Source organism: Scardinius erythrophthalmus (genome assembly GCF_964197995.2).
Source record: "Scardinius erythrophthalmus genome assembly, chromosome: 21".
Lineage (NCBI taxonomy): Eukaryota > Metazoa > Chordata > Actinopteri > Cypriniformes > Leuciscidae > Scardinius > Scardinius erythrophthalmus.
Genome location: NC_138241.1, coordinates 14451648 through 14471921, shown reverse-complemented (window position 1 = coordinate 14471921; position 20274 = coordinate 14451648). Strand labels below are relative to the sequence as shown.

At 37.2% G+C, this 20274-nt stretch overlaps 1 protein-coding gene across 2 annotated transcripts in view; it reads right to left on the bottom strand.

Moving 5' to 3' along the window:
• The window catches only part of slc35f3b (solute carrier family 35 member F3b), a gene marked incomplete at its 5' end in the record, with an annotated part of 74428 nt that overhangs the window by 16753 nt on the left and 37401 nt on the right, over nt 1-20274 (bottom strand). Inside the window, one exon of one of the 2 annotated variants that reach the window (XM_081351697.1) lies at nt 13496-13630. The exons of the other annotated variant lie outside the window; for it this stretch is intronic. Coding sequence (XP_081207823.1) covers nt 13496-13607 — 112 coding nt within the window. Of the gene's footprint in view, nt 1-13495; nt 13631-20274 lie in introns of those variants that run through there. 2 annotated transcript variants of the gene reach the window in all.

Here is a 20274-nt window from a genome sequence, read left to right as displayed (position 1 = left end):
AGTTACTTAGTTCACCTTTAAGAAACATTTGTTCTTATTATCAATGTTGAAAACGGTTTTGCTGCTTAATATTTTTGGAAACTGTGATACATTACATAGTATCTAAGATAAAACTATTGGTCTCTTAACAGTAAATGATACTACTTTTCTAGAATTTTTCAGAAACATAGCATAGCTGAAAGCTTCCATTTCAAATAAAAGACACCGAGAGCTCAATCATCATATGTTGGCCTAATATCACAAAATACCCTGAATCCTAATCTTTATAGCAAGTGATTTAAAGTGAAAGATGATTTTCTCTTGAGACCTTCTAATTCATAACCAACAGCCTAGAGAAATTTCACACAGACAGATTGAGTGAAGACTGTAAGACAGCAGCCTATTTGTATTTTAGGATTTTTTTTACACGCACAAGCTTTAATTTCAGAGAAGCTGCATGTCCCAAACTCTCAAAAACTCTTTAAAGCAGCTTAATTATTTGCTGCATGAAATTATGTACGATTTTCTGTTTCTGCCGATAACTCTGAATCTTTAGAGTTCACCAGTCCACCCGAACACACTCTTTAACCTTCATGTATCTGCATCCTTTGGGATGTGCCTGGAGAAGCTTTCAACATCCAAACCACAACACAACAGCATGTTCATCCATAGATCTGTCTCTGTTAACAGAAGCTACAGTTTCCAAACAGAAAGAATCAAATAACTCCTAGTCAAACAACACCACCCACAGTGTATGTGTAAACCGAAACTATAGTGTACACTAATCTATATTTACACACAAACACACACTAGCAAGGAAGCTGTTGTCATATCATACACCACAGCAAATGTACAATCTGCTTAATTTCCAAAGATCGTTCTTTGGTAAATTCAACCTTACATTTGGGCCTCAGTAAACTAAACAAAAGCAATACTTTTAAAATTAGAATAGCAAATATTACTTTTTTTGCATGCATTTGTGACCATTTTAATTGCAGTCTGGAATCCTACAGAGATCATAAAAAAAAAAAAACGAACAGTGATCTCATACCTTTCATAAGCAGCGCTATTTGTCAAGAGTTGCTGCAGGGCACTTCAGCAGCAGTATTACACTGAGAATAAGTGTGTTCACCTGCACGTCGAGTGCAGATTTGCTTGTCTTTAAAAAAACAGCAACAACAGGCCACATTCACTGACATCTGAAAGGATGAAGAACAGCCAAATAAACTCAACCAGGAAGAGGAATTTTAAATGGCAAAATCATATAAGAAAAAAAATGCAAATATTAGTAAGCGCACTGAATCTTTATGGGAAACCCAAAAAGCCATGAGGTGCATTTTTCATGTCAGATATTTCAAAGGACTCAACCTCAAAGCTCTTTTAAATGACCCATGAAATGTAAAGTGTTCATGGATGTGTGAAGCTACCCTTGAATACAAAGCATTTCAGTCACTGCACTCTCCCAACACTGCTGCTGTGTCTGTTTTCAAACCGACGCACCACTTCCCAGTCCCCTCATAATGACCTGCCACTATCACTGAGTATTTAACATGTGGGCAATTATCTAAAAGCAGAAAAAAAGTGCTGTTACCATGGAGACTGATGATGCCATATAAATCTCTGAAGACACATGCTAATATATATAGTACTCAACATGCAAGCTCAGCAGAAATCTTAAAGAAATTTGCACTGTGGAAGAAAAGAGTAAATAAATAAATGTAAAATAATATATAGGCTATATATACAGTATATATATATATATATATGAAGAGTTCAGATGCATAAGCCTCTAAGTGCCATCTGAAATTTTCTTCTAGAATGATCATTTTTATCAAGCTCTGTTATTTAAGTTCAGTAATTTCACTTAAATTGCAATTAATATGTAATTTTCAATGAATGAATTTAATGAACTTAAATATACGAGCTTCAGATGGCACTTGAGAGAATAAATTATTATTATTATTATTATTATGAGAGAATAAAATAAATAAATGATATCCTATTTAAAATAATAATAATAATTCCATTAACTCTACCCTGTACCATTAAAACAATATGCATGTGGAAAAAATAAGCATGTGATTCGGCTGCTATAAGGAGATGTTAATGAGACTATTTTATCATATTATCATCAATTAATGCAGTTTCTGCAAGGATATTCTGTGTAATTAACAGTGAGAGAAAGTCCTTGACTCTTGACTTCAGAAGGACGTCTTTAGCAGAACTGATGGAGTCTAAATCAGAATGTCACTTACTGCTAATGACTTGACCTTCTTTTTTTTTTTTGACCTTCATAGCAATTTAAAATGATTTAAAGGTTCTCATGGAAGCCTTCTGATGTAATTTCTAAAGGATTAAGTGAAGTTAATGGCAATTTCTATTTCCATTTTTCACCATTAGACTGAGATCCGGTACTGGGAGGAAAGTGAAGAATTTAAGATAAAAAAGTGTGAAAAATAGGGGGAATGTTCCAAGAATCTTACATTATTACCTACTTTACTACTCCTTTGTAAAAGTGGGATTATTCCATTCTGCTGAGAGACTAATGAGATAATTATGACAACAAAAGTATTACACTTATTTTATTTCATTTAAAGGGGTGGTTGATTATGATTTCACTTTTCTAACTAAGTGTGTAATGTTGCTGTTTGAGCATAGACAACATCTGCAAAGTTACAATGCTCAAAGTTCAAAGCAAAGGGAGATATTCGCTTTTAAAGTTAAGGACTTCAATAAACGGCTGTATGGAATGATATTCCGGACATTATTCAAAAGGAATTGCAAATTGTATTTGCAATTGCGTTTTCAAATTGTGGACGCATAAAATGTGACATAATCCAAACGCAAATGCAAATCGCGCATTACCGTTTGCATTTTCGTTTAAGCGAACGCACAGTGACTGCCAAATTTAAAATGGAAATGCAAAGTCCATTTGCAACTGTGTTTCCCATATCTTACGAGTCTTGACCCTGTCATATTTAAATAGCAATTTCAATTACCAAGTCTGCTTTTTCACTTTCTCAGCGTCGCGTATGTAGCCAGCCAAAACTCAAATGAAATCGCAATTCCCTTAGCATTTCCATTTCCGATGCCTTACACAGAAACCTGTCAATCAGCGTCAAGGGTGGGATTAATATGGGGCGTGTTCGTGTTGGGACGTGACGTCACTCACAGTCGACGGTTAAGAGGTGATGCCCTGAACAGACAGACGCCGATTTATTTTAAACAATGGAGGTAGTTGGTGAAATTGTGGAGGACCTTATGATGCTCGCGCAGCAAGTTGATGACAGTACATCCTCTACAGATGTAGGTAATGTAACAAAAGTCACAAAATTCCATGACACTGAGATAAAGATTTGGTTTTGGTTTAGTTTAAAATTAATATTTCTTAAACCCTCATGTTGTCTTTGGGTTCTGTTTGGATCTCATTTGATATTTTTCCCCCATTCAAAAAAACATATCTCCCTTATCTCAGTGTCATGGAATTTTGTGACTTTTGTTACATTATTTGTCTAAACACACAAAAAAAACCTGGGTTTGATTTAATTGGTCTGAAAGTAGCCTATGTATAATTTTGTTTTTGTCCATTTCACAGTTGAGATTAATTTAAAATGATTAAATCCCACATAAATCTAAACAAATAGACTACACCATAAATGTAAAGTGGAACAAACATTCTCTCTCTCTCACACACACACACCAGCCGCGGCGCTACATTTTAACTCCGGGCCCATCCATTTCTACTATGGTTTTGTACGTTTCTTCATTCGGATCTATTTGCGATCCATTCAATTCTAAACAACGCAGTTTACATGCTTTGTCCTTGTTACATTATTCATTAAGTGATAATAATAATTAGTGATATTAATAATTAGTGACATAATTATCAGTGAACTTGATAAATGTTGCAGATATGTTTTACTATGCATGCAAACAAATGCCTTTCAACTTATGCATGCAAAATTCAGAATAAAATGAATGTGCAGCAATTTGTACAAATAGAGAGTCTGTATACTATACCTGTTGTAGCCATTAAATAAGCTCATTTAGTTTCATATTTGTTAAAATATTATAATGTTATTTTTTCATCTATGTTGATTATGAAAAGTGAACCGCATGAGTAAGATAGGATGCGCAATATATCGAGAGATGTGGGTCAGACATGATTTTGACCACTTTTTGTTTTGTAGAAAGACTTTTTTAGTGAATTTCGTTTTGTATAAATTGTATCTTAATTTTAATATTTTTTTTTATCAACCAATAATTTTTTTATTGCCTGGATTTAATAAATTAAAAAGGAAATATAGCAGACAATAAAATCATTGAGGCGCCCGCGCGGTCATTGCATTGCTCGTGAACAGGAGCGCATCTCATCCTAAATTAACGAAACTCAACGTATGCCTCACAGACATGAAATATATCTTAAGAAAGCCCAAAATGTATTTTTAACAATTTAAAACGAAAAGAAAAAGGCTACTCTCTGATTATGTAATCCATGATGTGCATTTCTCTCTATAGGCGCGTTCACTATATGGAGATGACGATCGTCAACTTCATCTTTACAGCTGTTGTTGCTGTTAATAAACTAAAAAAATAATAGGCCTATAATTTTATTAAACAATAAATTAAATTAAACTGTAATTGTCTTAAAAAAGCAGCAAAAAAAATCCGTTTTTTTTTTTAAACCTATGCTAACTACGCATTAAATTCAGGTATAGTTAGTCGCTGTCCTCGGTGCCGCAGAAAAGCACTGAAACGGAGATGAAGGGGAACCCGTTTTTTGTTTTTGGCTTATTTTAACTGGCCCATCCAGTTTTCTGGAGGCCCACCTACAATCAAAATCCTGCGCCGCTAGTGACACACACACACACACACACACACACACACACACACACACACACACACACACACACAGGTTTAACTGCAACAGACAGCATTTTTATTGAATTTCGCAAATTGAGAACACTTATTTGAAGGGGTGAGACCTAGCACCGACACTCATCTCTTGTGGTATGTCCAGTAAAGGACGTCCAGGTTCTTTAGTTGTCCTGTCCTTCACAAAAAGCCTATTATTAGCTACTTCACTGAGGTTGGCGAAGACAACATTACTTATGTTGCTGTTGGTCAAGGCCACGAAAACATTTAACTTATCCAAAATGAAATGGCTTCTGAGTAAGAGGACATCTGTAGAGGATGTACTGTCATCAACTTGCTGCGAGCATCATAAGGTCCTCCACAATTTCACCAACTACCTCCATTGTTTAAAATAAATCGGCGTCTGTCTGTTCAGGGCATCACCTCTTAACCGTCGACTGTGAGTGACGTCACGTCCCAACACGAACACGCCCCATATTAATCCCACCCTTGACGCTGATTGACAGGTTTCTGTGTAAGGCATCGGAAATGGAAATACTAAGGGAATTGCGATTTCATTTGAGTTTTGGCTGGCTACATACGTGACGCTGAGAAAGTGAAAAAGCAGAGTGGTAATTGAAATTGCTATTTAAATATGACAGGGTCAAGACTCGTAAGATATGGGAAACACAGTTGCAAATGGACTTTGCATTTCCATTTTAAATTTGGCAGTCACTGTGCGTTCGCTTAAACGAAAATGCAAACGGTAATGCGCGATTTGCATTTGCGTTTGGATTATGTCACATTTTATGCGTGCACAATTTGAAAACGCAATTGCAAATACAATTTGCAATTCCTTTTGAAAAATGTCCGGAAAATCATTCCATACGGCTGGTAGGGACTACACGACATTCCTCCAGGGTTAGTGACATCACCAACCCTAAAATTTACATAAACCCGCCCCCGGAACACGATTTATAGATTATCAAGACAGAATATGCTAATCAATGACCAGAGATAATTATACATAAGCTACACAAATTCATCAACTAACCATTCAGAAATGTCCTGTTGCATTCTACATGTTGTCACTTCTTCTTGAGTCTCTCCATCATTGACTCATAAACATAAACATAAAAGGCTAAATTTTTTAGAAATTTTCAGTGCATGTCTGTGTGAGGTAAAATGACACAAGCTGTTGAAGCTCCGCATTCTGTGCCGGGAGCAGCAGCTCATTTGCATTTAAAGGAACAGACACAAAACAGTGCGTTTTTGCTCACCCTCAAAAAGTGACAACTTTAACATGCTATATAAAAATATCTGTGGGGTATTTTGAACTAAAACTTAACATACACACTCTGGGGACATCAAAGACACATTTTACGTCTTGTGAAAATGGCATTATACCACCCCTTTAAATTAAATTTAGTAGTATAAATTGTCAGTACAAATGAGTATTATACATTTTGTAGTAGTATAAATGTAACATAAATTGATTATAAAAAAACCTGCCTTTAAATGCTGGTCTTTCACAAAGAGACTCTTCATGTTTGGGGGTAGTTGGCATCAAAAAGTTTGAAAATGCCATAATTACTATTTTGATGGTTACAGTAGTGTTTTTCGGTCATTGTTGTAAAATAATCCCATACAGGGTGATCAAGACCCCAATTCCAAGCTAGCATTGCCATTCCCTTTTTTTTATGCTTGAACACTTCTGAAGGGTTCTATTTCAACTTCTATTTTTAAAGGGTTTTATTTCATGGCTTCAAGTAACAGTTCTTCTTTTTGACAGGGAAGATTAAAATCGGTCTCTGCCAGAGGCTTGATGTTGAGTCAGGCGAGTGAGTGTTTCTCACAAAAAGCATTACAAAATGAATCGACGTGTCAAGAGGAGCACAGACAAAGTGCATCGGCAATGAGGGCGGCGGTCAGGGCTCTCAGTCACAAAATGACATAAAAATACAGCCTCAAAGATGTGATAGATTTGAATCAGAGCCTCTGTGACCCAGACTCAGCAAATACTGTGACATAGTGAGCTTAAAAAAAAGAAGTGGCAGGGAATGACATTTGGTAGGTGCTGGTGTAATGAGCACACAATCTGAACCCAAAAGCAATGGAAAAATATTAAGATTTAATGAGTCATCTTTCACCCTACTTCCTGCGTTAGCCAAAATATGTCTACAGCCCACAATGGCGAGTCTTAAAAATGCTGGATGAAAAATAATGGTAACTGCAACCATCTTGAGGAAGTCATAAAGTCAGATGATTGCTTAGTGTGCCTGCCATGAAATATGAGCCTTTTGTAAAAGAACAGATGCTCATGATTATCCTTATGATTCCCTACTGTAGGATAATAATGTGCCAATGCATGCTCATACATTCATGCATCATTTTGAAGTGACAAATGCCTTATAACTGACTCTAAGACCGGGTACCAGACGCGAGTGGCACAATGCGACGAGACAAAAGACAATTTAACTCATTGAAATTACTAATACTGTCTACACGGGATGCAGTGCGACCTGACTCGACAAATCCCTGACAGTAAACTGGTGTTCCGTTCTATTTTTGACGTAAAAATAAATGGATTTTGAACCTTCGCGTCCGGTGCAGAAAATGGTGTTTGCATTTCAAAACGCTCTCTGTCCATACCAGCGTTTTCAAGCGTTTTCCAAAAGTTTCTCGTCCATGCTGAAACGCCAGAAAATTATTAAATCATCTTACTGTAAATGCAAAAAAACTTAATAAAAGCTCACTGACATGATACAAAAGATCACCAGACATAATAAAGTTATTACGCTGTTCTTCAGTTCTGGCATGATTATTTTATTTTGCAAAACATCTCACCAATTACCAATCGCCATTCCACGTATAACGTAATAACGTAATACTTGCCGCAGGGCAGGAATTGTGAGTACATTTTTGTCATCTTTGCAGTAATGTACCTGTAATAGGAAGGTTGTAAAAAGTAACAATTATCTTTAGCTTTACAACTCATATAGCCTAGCACATATACTGGTAAAAACATAGATATCTATCAGTACAATGTGCCTAAGGCTACGTTTACACGACAACGATGCACTAAAAATGGAAACGTTTTTTCCTTTGTTTTTCACGTACAGACGACAACATTATCAAAATGATACCGTTCACACGGATCCAGTAAAAAGATGAAAAACACTGTATTACACATGCCAGGCCAGTAGTTGGCAATGTCACTTTGTAAAGAAACACTTTGTGGCTATAGACACGTAAAACGCATGATGTCACCGTTTTCACAAATTCACGTTTTTGTAGTTTACATTGAGATGATAACGGCACAGTTTTCAAAAACGTGCACTTATTTTGCATGTTTTAAGGCCCCCAAAACACAGTTGTCGTGTAAATGAACGACCAAAACGCATAATTTTTTTTCAGTTTTAAGTTGAAAACGGTGTCGTATAAACAGCCCCTAAAACTGCATCATCGCTTTCAAACACAGTTTTTAAAAAACAGTTTTCTCATTCTACACTACAATGTGAAAACAGCATTTTCAAATGTATCAGTGTGGACAGAACACCAAAACGTAGAGAAAAAAGATGTGTTTTTAAATGTATCCAGTACGGACGTAGCTTAAATTGTGCACACACACCTAGAACCCTTTTCTTGCCCTATTTTGAACGCACCTGTGAGCTTTACGTAGTCTTTCGTAGCTTTCCTCCTTTCAATGTTTGTCTCTGCAGTGCAGATCTCTCTTGTTGATAACTGCCAGTTCTTTGTAGAGCCAACTCTGCACAGAGCTCAACCAGCATGAAAGAGCACAGCCTTCTCTCTCACACACGCAATACGGAGCAGGTCCATGCTATTTTGTAATGGCATCATGAGCGTGTCTGGGACATCAGTGAGTGCATGACTTCAAACAGTTAGAGATGAAATATGTTCGTGTTGCCATCTGGGTAACAGTGGTACAGCTCTGCAGTGCAGCATCCCATGGATTCGGGAACAGCACGGCTTTTAGTGGATTTCTCTACATGTCCTTGAAGGAATATAGCCTATCATGTTAAATGCAAGTTAAGCTCTGTTGAAAGAATTAGAGGCATGTTGCCTATTATCACAGAAAACAATTGATTCATTTTTCATTGATTCATTGATTTTATGTTCAACTCGGAAATGTTCACCAGGATTTTTAATGGGTTTCTTTTGCTTGCCTGAAATGATGAATGTTGAAATGACGACTATTTTTGACTGTCAAAATGCCGACGGACACAGACAGCTACAGTGAGTTGTTAAAAATTTTTCTTTTTAGGAAACTCTGTGTACACAAACAATGTTCTCAATGCTCGAGTTCATGTGTAGAGCCCCTGGTGATAGTTTGAGCAAAGTTTCATGTTATTATGTTACCATCGATATCAACCAATTCAGCAGCATCGCCACGGACAGCACCGGGTAACTTCACACGTAAGAAGGTTTAACTTAAACAACTTCCTAAGGTATAGTTCGGGGAACACGCCTAGAAATGGTATACCTTTAGTTAAGTTATACCTTAAGAGTCTTTGTAGCGCGCTAAGAAACAACGTTATCGGGAAACGCAGCCCTGGTTACAATTATTCATAAAATGCATTATAAGGTGCATTACAAGCCATAAATAATGCAATTTTTTTAAATATATAATTAAAATAGAAAAAAGTTATTTTAAAATGTAATAATATTTCACAATATCACTGTTTTGCTGTATTTTTGATCAAATAAATGCAACCCGGGTGAGCATTATACTTTTAAAAACATTTATTCAGATATTTTATGTTAATCAACAGTATGTCACAGATGCTTAATCTGCATTTTACCTAAAATATATCTTTAATTTTCAAATAATTTTTTGATTATTAATCTCTTTTTTATACAACAAAATGTACGTGCTAAATTAGTAGCTTGGTGAAAGTCTCTGCATTCCAGTCGTCCAGAACTGCTAAGAATGGCAGATGTTGTGCTGTAGCATGATAAAGGCCCTCATAAATTACTAATCATTTATGCTGACACCACCCATATGTTTTCAAACTCGTTGCTTATGGTCCGCAGTGGTGCTGTTCCAGATTTATAAAGTAAGAAGACAATCTCTTCCTATGCAATTAAAGAAAAAAAAAATATTCAGCATCATGTTACAAGACACAGCAACTCACTTAAACATATAGGCCTGGTTTCACAGACAGGGCTTAGATTAAGCCAGGATTAGACTTTAGTTAAATTAGGATATTTAAGTAGCTTTTATAAACATGCCTTACAAAACAAGGGCACTGACATATTTTAAGATATGCCAGTGCAAGTTGCTTTCAGTTAAAACAGCTCAAATATAAATTTTAGTCTGGGACTAGCTTAACCCTTGTCTGTGAAACTGGGGGAGGGGGGGGGGGGGGTCAGATCATATCCATCTATATACAGAAATGTAATTTCTGGTGGGTTTATTTTTTTCAGCATCTGATGGGCAACATTAGTCTGGGGATGATGATGATGCTTCTGGAAAATACAGTAGACAGAAGTACTGACGGGACGCTCTCTCTCTGTGTGTGAGTGTATGTGTGTGTGTGTGTGTGTGTGTGTGTGTGTGTGTGTGTGTGTGTGTGTGTGTGTGTGTGTGTGTGTGTGTTTTGGTGCTGCAGGTCAGTGAACCCTGGAGTGTCGAGCTAGAAGAACAGATGCCCGGGATGTCACACTCTGTTGTGACCCTGCTCACGGCTCATAGACATGACAGAGAAAAGCATATCCCTGCCAGTCGCCCACTGTGTGTGTGTATGGCTGTGTGCACTGCAGTATTGAGCATCGGAGACGTTTAAGTGGATTGTTGAGTCATTGGCTCTTTTCTGTTGATCAAATACAAACATTGTTCAGTGACTAAAATGAACAGAGTCCAACCACCTCTCTGTCTCCTCCACAACAGCCTATAAATCCTGAAGAAAGACTGCAGTTTTACAGACTGGAGTCACGCCAGCATTCTTGTTCTAGATCAATACATAATAGATAGAGCGTAAGTCCCCTGCTGAATCTAATTGATGAGCTAGCGCTGCAGGTGTCTCCCCAGACACAGCTTTCCACACTAATGTCCTGACAGTGTGAAGTGCCCAGAATCTGACAGTTAACTTGCCGCTTTCGACTTAAGTATACAATACTAATCCAGCTCAGTCCGTAAACACTGAGACAAGTGTGCCGAAACTCATCAATACAAAGCATTTTTGATCAGATGAAGAAGACGATGTGAGGCACGGCGGATCTAAATGTAGCAGTCACTTTATTAAACAAAACAAAAACACGCTAACCTCAAAGTAGACAACACCAGACAATGAAAAACTGAAAATCAGGGGAATATATACACAAGCTAATGAACTAAAATGAAACAGGTGTGAGTAACCAATTAAAAACCTTGGTAACCAATGATGAGCGAGAAAATAGGAAGTATGGCAACATGAAACAGTGCAAAGCAAACCAAAAGTTCACAAAAATGGAAATTAATGGACAAATGTGCACGCACTCTGTAGATTGTGATGTACAACGAAACATCAAATCAGAAAGCGAGCTGACGGAAGCATAACACGACTTCATCTAAACCTTATTTCCAAACTGTCCAAACTTCAGGGACTATACGTGCCAAATGGTTAATATATATTAATATAAAATTCAAGACTTCCTGAATATCTTTGTTCTGTAATCCATACAAGAAATCTATATGTTTGAAATGACGTTTGGATGAAATTTCTCCCCCTCACTAGTGCGCTGAACAAGAAACATAAGCACCCGTTTCCACTCACGCAAAACGCCTCTTAGTCTGGATGACGTGTATCAAAACCCAAACATATCACGAGCAACATGCACAAGTTATTCTTAGACTGAAGCTCTGAATCAAACTGATTGATGTCAGAAAGACATAAAAAACCTCACAGCAACATAGATGTTTTGTGCCACGGCTGACTGGTGTGAAATATATTTGATTAAAACGCTTCAATTAAAGAGTTGGTTATGTACCAAAAAAAAAAAAAAAAAATAGTCCTGGCTACCAAACAGGGACGCAGAGTTCTTACAAAAAGCCAAGATGTGAACAGAAAGAGTTTGGCAGTGAAGGCGCGTGAGTCACATCAGTGTAATGACTCACTGCAGGTTTATTACAGCCTCTTACTTCTGCCACCCTGCATTAGACTTACCGCCTGACGGAGGAATGGTTCGGGTTTACAGATTCATCTGGCTCAACGTGTGAGCTGAAATGAATCTCAGCACTTATAAGTAGGCTGATAACTAAACGCTGTATAACTCTATTTAGCATTGGGTGCGTGGAAATGTGATTGTTTAACAAGCAGCCTAAAACTGATAGCTACTATTTTCATTTTATTTCATTTTGGAGGAAATCAACCTGGAAATGGTTTACTTGAAATTGTCTTTGCACAGTATGTGAGAAAGTGTGTTGACATCTTAAAAATGACTCATTTCAGTCTCATATTCAATTTTCTGTACCTCACCTCAAAGAAAGCCCACAAGGCCCACCAGATCTCTGAACTGCCAACATCAACCTTTTAGTAATCATAGAAGCTGCCAGAATTAGTCTGCAGGCAGGCCTAAACCACTGCAACAGTATGAGTAGACCCTTGGGTCTGAGCCAGAGCTGAAACCAAAGACCACTGAGTGTTTAACATCCCACTTCATTCACTATATTAGACGTAAACAAAACCACACAACCACTCAGCTTCAGGGGAAAGAGCATGTACAGGGTTCATACATCATGGAAATGGGAAAGTATGGGACATGTACTCAGCTTGATGTTATTGTGATCAATAATAACAATATTATTATACGCACAGAAATGCTACAGTATTATAAAATTGCAAGTGATAAATAAAAAGTATGATTTAAAATACTATTATTATTCATGGCAACAATACACTTACCAAATTGCCTCACGATATCATTTCTGGCAGCTGGCATATTAATGACTGAGTGCTTATATATAACAAGTAAAACATAATCTGCAGTTCTCCAGTAATTTAACTGTCTCCGCTGACAGGAAGCCAAAAGCTTTAAGTGTTTCTTTTAAGTTTCTGTCTGCAATAACAAGCAGATGCACCTTTTGCATCATCTTCTGGACTGAAGGAATGAATCGCTCGATGAAAATAACAGCATATATATCAGCATATCTTCCTCTCTTAAATCCATGTAAAAATTTATAAAGGAATTTCTATCATAATTTGGAAGACATCATAATCATAATTCCACAAAATTTGACATGGTTCTTGTATATGATCAGATAAGGATTGATACCAAATTATGACACACACACACTCACTAACACACACACACACACACACACACACACACACACACAAAACATATAGGCATGTCTTTAGGATTTGAATGAATGCAAATGTCTTGTATTTGATGTATTTTTAACCTCAACAAAATCTGTTTATATTCTGACCATAAATAGCGCAGAGAACCGCCAAACATCTGCAATGTGATGCGTAAAGTCAAAGGAGACATTAGGCGTTACTCCGTAAAATTAGCTTATTTTGCGGATGCGCTACAGTTCGATTTAAATTACAAAGACTATAGAATCCAAGCACACTCAACTGCGCCTTAAGACATGAAAGAAAGCAGAATGAGGTTAAATCTCGAATCGTGTTGCGGACGGAGCCCGTTGCGCACGTACCTCTCACTTTGGTCAGGGTGAGCACCGGACTGTTACAGGCGGACAGCGGCGCGACCCGGGCCGAATGTTTCTTCATATTGATGAGCTCGGACAGACGGAGCTCAAGCCGCATCGACTACATCCCTAAAGCTGATTGTTTCCGAACTGCTCTCGATGTATCGTGCGCCTCCTCTAACGTTACCCCTGATCTCTGCTCTCCCCTCCCACTAAACACTCTGCGGTATAGCCTACATGCTCCACGCGGGACAGTCACAGTGCTGCAGTTCATTTCTTCTGCCCTATACAGATTTGCACCGGAGTTTTAAAAGCTTAAGTATATACACCTCTGCAATGATGTTGATTCTGCCAGCTGCGTCGCTGTATTAGCATGTTAACCTTCTTTATCTTCACTAATGTAAATGTAAGACCAAAGTCATATGTTTAACCACGAGAAAGAGACATCAATTAAAAAAAAAAAAGAGACATAGCCTACACAACAAACACACGAACCCTTTGGAATATAAAAATGGAAAATATATATTTTTAAATATTTCAAAAATAAAATTTCAAATTGAAACAATGAATAATGATTATATATAATGATTATAATACATCATCTTTTTAACATAATTTTTATTATTAAATCATTTTAATTTGTGATATTTTTTAAATTATAATAATAATATAATAATAATTACAAAAAGAAAACAACATTGCCATAAACACAAATACAATTTGTTAACCGAACAGAAAATAAAATACTATTAATAATAGTTTTCAATTTAACAACACTAAATTTCTTTACAATACTGCTTTTATTTCCAAATGTATCACGTTTTTTAAAAGTGTTTTTTAATTTGATATTATTCATATTATATATATATATTTCTATATATATTTATTTATATTATTTAATGAATTAATTGAGGTCACAAGAAATGCATATAGGATAAAGTGGGAATAATTGTCACACTATCACTGGCCATTTTTGCCATTACAGTGGTGTAAAGTATTTGAGTAAATGTAATTATTTACTGTACTTAAGTATCTTTTTTGGCTACTTTGTATCAGAGTATCAGTCACTTTACTCTCTAGTCTACTTGACTACATACTATTTACTCCAACAGATTTATGATGAGTAATGCCATTAATTGTTACATTTTGGCATGGCACCTACTGTAACTTATTTTGCAGCAGTTTATTTCTGCTACAAAGTAAGTGATAGCGCCATCTACAGGGCATTGAATGTACTACATCTTAAGCGTTTTGCTTTTACTCACCAAAACTTGTCAACAAGGCTACTTTAAGCAAATGTGAGTGCATTAGCAGGTGTAGCTGCTGAATCACAGGTTTTTCATATCTGAGATGAGGAAATGGCAACAGCTGCTGATGAAGCCCAAACCAGCACGTCCAGTATTTAATTTGACTTAACATTATTTTATTTTTCTGTTAAATTGAAGAGACCATTTAGAAGGATATTGGTTTATTTATGGCCTTTAGGGGCACTTGAGCTTAACTGAGACTTGAGTGTTTGTAGACGTTTAAGAGGTTGTTGTGTCGACTTCGATTTATTGTCCTCGCTGTGTAGAGCCCAAATCCGCCCGGGCCCATATGCACGTCCATTCCCAGACGCTATGCCACTGGGTGACTCGTAATTTGTAATAGAATAATTGAATCACTGTAAGGTATCTCTACTTTTACTTTTACTATACTTTTTAAAGTATGGTTTGCAGGTACTGTTTACACCTCTGCGCCATTAATGCTAAGGGGGAAAATATACAGTTAATTTACTGTTTTCGTTCCTCCCGTTGGGTTGTCTCTTAACGCGCTACGAAGACTCTTAAGGTATAACTTAACTAAAGGTATACCATTTCTAGGCGTGTTTCCCGAACCATACCTTAGGAAGCTGCTTAAGATATACCTTCTTACGTGTGACGTTATCCGGTGCTGTCCGTGGCGATGCTGCTGAATTGGTTGATATCGATGGCTCGAGAATCAATTATTCTCTCGTGCAGGGGCTGCTGCATTATGTGAGAAAGCGGTGTTCTTTATAAAAGAAGAAATAGTTTAAATTGCATTTATTAGGACTCATGGGATATTATAAAAAATAATCCAAACTATAATAGCCTAAAATAGCCTAGCCTACATATTTTAAAATTGCTGCCACAATAACCATTTCAAATGCTTTCTTCTCTTTCCCATTTGTGTTCGCTGAGGTGGAGCTGCGATGAAATATTGTTCTTGTAAATACTTTCCAGCATTTCAGTAATAAAAGTGTAGGCTACATCTTACGTACGGTGCTCGACAGTGATCAAAAAGGATTTAAACAGTGAATTTTGAATCTCTTCTTGTAAACTCAGAGATGTGGATTCAGACGGCAATTAAATTATTACACGGCCTGTTTGTCAAAAAACAGTAGGTACTAATTTGGCCAGGGATTTTTACGTGGGTTGGGTGAGAAAAAACACTGACATTATGGATTTGCAGCAATAAATTCACCGACTTACCTCTGTAAATGTTTAAAATACTGTACAAGCCCATGATAAACAGTTAGCATCTGAATAGGACTTAACTGTCAGTAGCCTATGCTTTCACTGGCCTTTGAAAGCGCTCCGCAACTATTCGCTTTATCGCTGCCATATAGTTTGAGCAAACTCCCCACCACAATCATTCCCTTTAAATAGACTATTAAGTATTTAATGGTTTGCCAGCTGATGTACCTTTGGATAATATAATTAAAAATCTAACAACAATCAGTGTAATGACAATTTTATTCTTTGCATGAAAACACTTGAATTAGCCTAATTGAACACTGTCTGGGTGTATTAAAACTTCAGAATTATATTCGTACAGACCTGTGACAGTGATAAGGTAAAGCTAAGAGTGGTCCAGACCAACCTTCCGAACGTATGACTTACAGAAGGTATACTTAACTAAGAACGTTTCGGGAAACACGTATTAACGATAAGGTACAGCTTAAGGTGTAACTTAAGAACGATGCAGCGTTAAGAAGGTTTCCGTAATGCAGCCCAAATAAGTGAGTGTTGTAAAATGCAATTAACTGTTGCTAAACCTGAGGACGTGCTTGATATTAAACCGTTTTAATAAAAGCACATTAAGAAGCAAAATAGACACTGTTCCACAGGCGGCTTTCTGTGTGCTCTCCGACACTGAGATGAACGCATATATGCGAAGTATATGTGGGCTTCGGATACATGCCTAAACGATCAAATCGCCTACACACAAAGAGTCAATGTGCCAAGTATTCTCAGAAACACAGTCGGTTTTGTCTGAAAGTCCCCCTGTAGTCAATCATATTATCACTTAAAACTCATCTTTAATCACCAAAATGACATATTTAAGTGTTTTTTCCTAGCTAAAAAAAATTCATGCCTTAAAATAACTTGATGTAACTCTACTGAGACTTTGATCATATTACCCATAATCATGTAAAATAATTGTGATTTCAATATTGACCAATATAATCGTGATTATGATTTTTGCCAAAGTAGAGCAGCCGTACAACCTGCCCAAACTAAAAATATATATATATATATATATAGTTGACCCTGATAGAATGACAGGCATATACGCCTCTTTCCGAGCTGTGTTTGAAACACTTCAGAGGGACAACAACAGAAGATAAGGAAATTCCCATTCAAACTTTCAGCACTGGGAAGAGAAAGATATCAGGAGAGAGTGTGTGAGTGTTCCCTTCCTTCTGTGAGAAATTATTCACCTTCCAGAACCCTAAAAGAAGATTTAATCCTGACTTTAACTGGAACAAGAGAGACTCCTCCAAGAATCTAACCTTCCCATTTACCTTCCTCCTCTCTCTCCTGTTTTATGTACTGGGTTCCTGAACATTTTCCACTCCTGCTTTCATCACAGCTGGGCTGTGTTTAAAGTTGAATGACTACAAATGATTTAAAACGAACATGGAATATCATGATAGAAACCAGAACAGGATCTCTGGAGTGGAATATATACCTGTGATCCATCATGAGTCACAAAGGTCACGTGTCACTTAGGCCTCCACATGAAAAATACTGCAGATAGCGTCATGGAAGGATGATTTTATTAGGCACTCCCATTTTGACATTCTGCAATACATTTCATGAATGATGGTCTTGACATTGTGTCAGAGTTCAGTGCATTAGAGACATGGCTTTAAAGGTGAAGCTTGTAATTTCTGCACCATTGTACACAAACAGAATAATTAATAAATAAATAAAAGAACTTTAAAAATAATGACGATTTAAAATAACTTTCAGCCCCAGTCAGATCAGTCAAATAAAACAGATAGTTTTATGCCACTCCAGTGCTTTGACACTTAATCTTTAAGATGGTCAAGCTGGTTTTGGAACACAGAAGCTGTTTTTTTCTGGTCCATTTGAGTTTATAAGCTCTACACTCTTAGAAATAAAGGTTCTTTATTTGCATTGATGGTTCCATGAAAAACCTTTGCCATCCATGGAACCCTTCCAATGCACAAAAGGTTCTTTATTAGATCATATAAAATCATATAAAGTTACTGCCTTCTAGCTATGTTTTAATTACTAGCATCTTTATATGAAACTTGATGAGTGTGAGTTGAAATGAGGGTTTATGGTCACATATAGTGACAGCATCAGTATTTTATCCTTCCTTCCTTCCTTCCTTCCTTCCTTCCTTCCTTCCTTCCTTCCTTCCTTTCTTCCTTCCTTCCTTCCTTCCTTCCTTCCTTCCTTCCTTCCTTCCTTCCTTCCTTCCTTCCTTCCTTCCTTCCTTCCTTCGTAGATTCATCACTGCTTTTATCTAAATATGCACACTTGCTTGCAAAGAATATAGTTTGAGCATCACAAAATAGAAAGTGGCTGTAAGAAAATAGCTAAAGAATTGGGCAATAATTAAGGAGTTCCAATCAATTAAAGATGTTACGAATCTGCCAGGAAGAGGACATGTGTCTATATTGTCTTGAAAGTTTGAGTGGCCAAAGACTCTCCAAGGATCACAGATGGATAATTGCAGAGATTACTTGGGGGTCAGAAAGCCTAAAAAATAAAAAATAATAATCAAACAACCATCACCACATGTTGTTTAGGAGGGTATTAAGAAAAATCCTCCTCGCTCCTCCAAAAATAAACTCCAGCATATTCAGTTCTCAGACATGTTTGGAACTTCAAAAGGGACCAGATTCTGTGGTCAAATGCAACAACAAAAAAAGGCTTTTTGGCAGCAAACCCAACAGATGTGTAGATAGATGAAGAACAGGGATAAAAAGTACCCCATGCCTACGGTTAAGTACTGCTGGATCTTATATGTCGCGGGCCTATTTTTTTGATGGAGGTCCTGGACATCTTGTTCAGATTCATGGTATTATGGATTCTTGCAAACACCAACAGATACAAAATCTAAACCTGACAGCCTCTGCTAGAAATCTTATAATGGGCCGTGGTTGGATCTTCCATCAGAACAATGGTCCAAAACAAACATCAAAATCAACATAAAAATGCGTAACTGAGCACAAAATGAAGCTTCTGCCATGACTGTCCCAGTCCCCTAAACTGAACCCTATAGAAAATGAGTGGGGTGAACTGAGGAGAAGAAGCGCCAACATGAACTTGTTAATCTGAAGGACCTGGAGAGATTCTGTATGGAGGAATGGTCTCTGATCCCTTGTCAGTTGTTCTCCAAACTCATTATAAAAGAAAACTCAGATCTGTTATCTTGGCAAAAGGAGGTTGCAAAAAGTGTTTAAAGGTCCCATTGCATGGATTATTTTATTATTTTAGAATGTTTCCTGGGGTGCCCTTATAATGTTAGTATGTTTTTTAGATCAAAAGTTGTTATAATTTAGAAATAAAAGGCATATTTCCTAGCCTGATTTTAGCCTCTGATTTGAACGCTCTGTTTGAAGGGGCGTGTCTGCTGTGAGACTTCAGTGTAAACGCCCACTGCTGTGATTGGCTGACATGCTTGCATATGAAATATCTCGCATTACATGTGGAACTCTCTCGAAAACGTTTACTATTACAGCTATTATACGTTTTTACTATTACAGCTATTGGGATTAACGAATCGTGAGAAGTTTTTTTAAGTATTTAGATCTAAGGAAGAAGACAGGGTCGGCATACTGAGGATAGTGGGTTCTTTATTATTTCTCAAAAGCAAAAATCATGCGTACACTGCGCTACAGATAAACTCTTCTCCAATAACAGAATATAATATTCTTTTTCAGCTTTCAAGGCTTTCCTCAGCGATCCCAACACCCACAAGTCGTCCGTCAGTCTCTCTCTCACACAGCCACCATTCCTCAGTGGCTTTATGCGATCTCTCCATGCCAATTACTGCAACGAGACACAGGTGTTTGTCATTATGCACTTGACCTACTTACTCAGCGCTCGTCTCCCAGCTCTCTCTCTCATTGCAGACCTCGCTAAACCACGCCCACCTCGCCACATTCTTACTACATGATAAATAAACCTAGGCTACTATACCTGGGGGGTATTGCACAAAAGCAAGATAAGGGATTAAGCTGGGATTTTCCAGTTATCCTGGCTGAATTTAGCCCTGACTCGGTTGCATGAAGGGAGGCTAAATTAATCTACATTAAGTTACTATGGAGATTTACACTTTGCAGCTAGCCTGCTCCGGAGCAGGCTAACAACCAGGCTAAGATTAATCCTAGTGATTTATCGGCTAGTTCCTCCCTAAATCCTACTAGATATTAATGTGTTTTAGTCACTTCATGGTCCTGCATTAAAATACTAGATATACTGTCATTCATCCAAGTATGCGTACTGTTATTTTAGTTATTA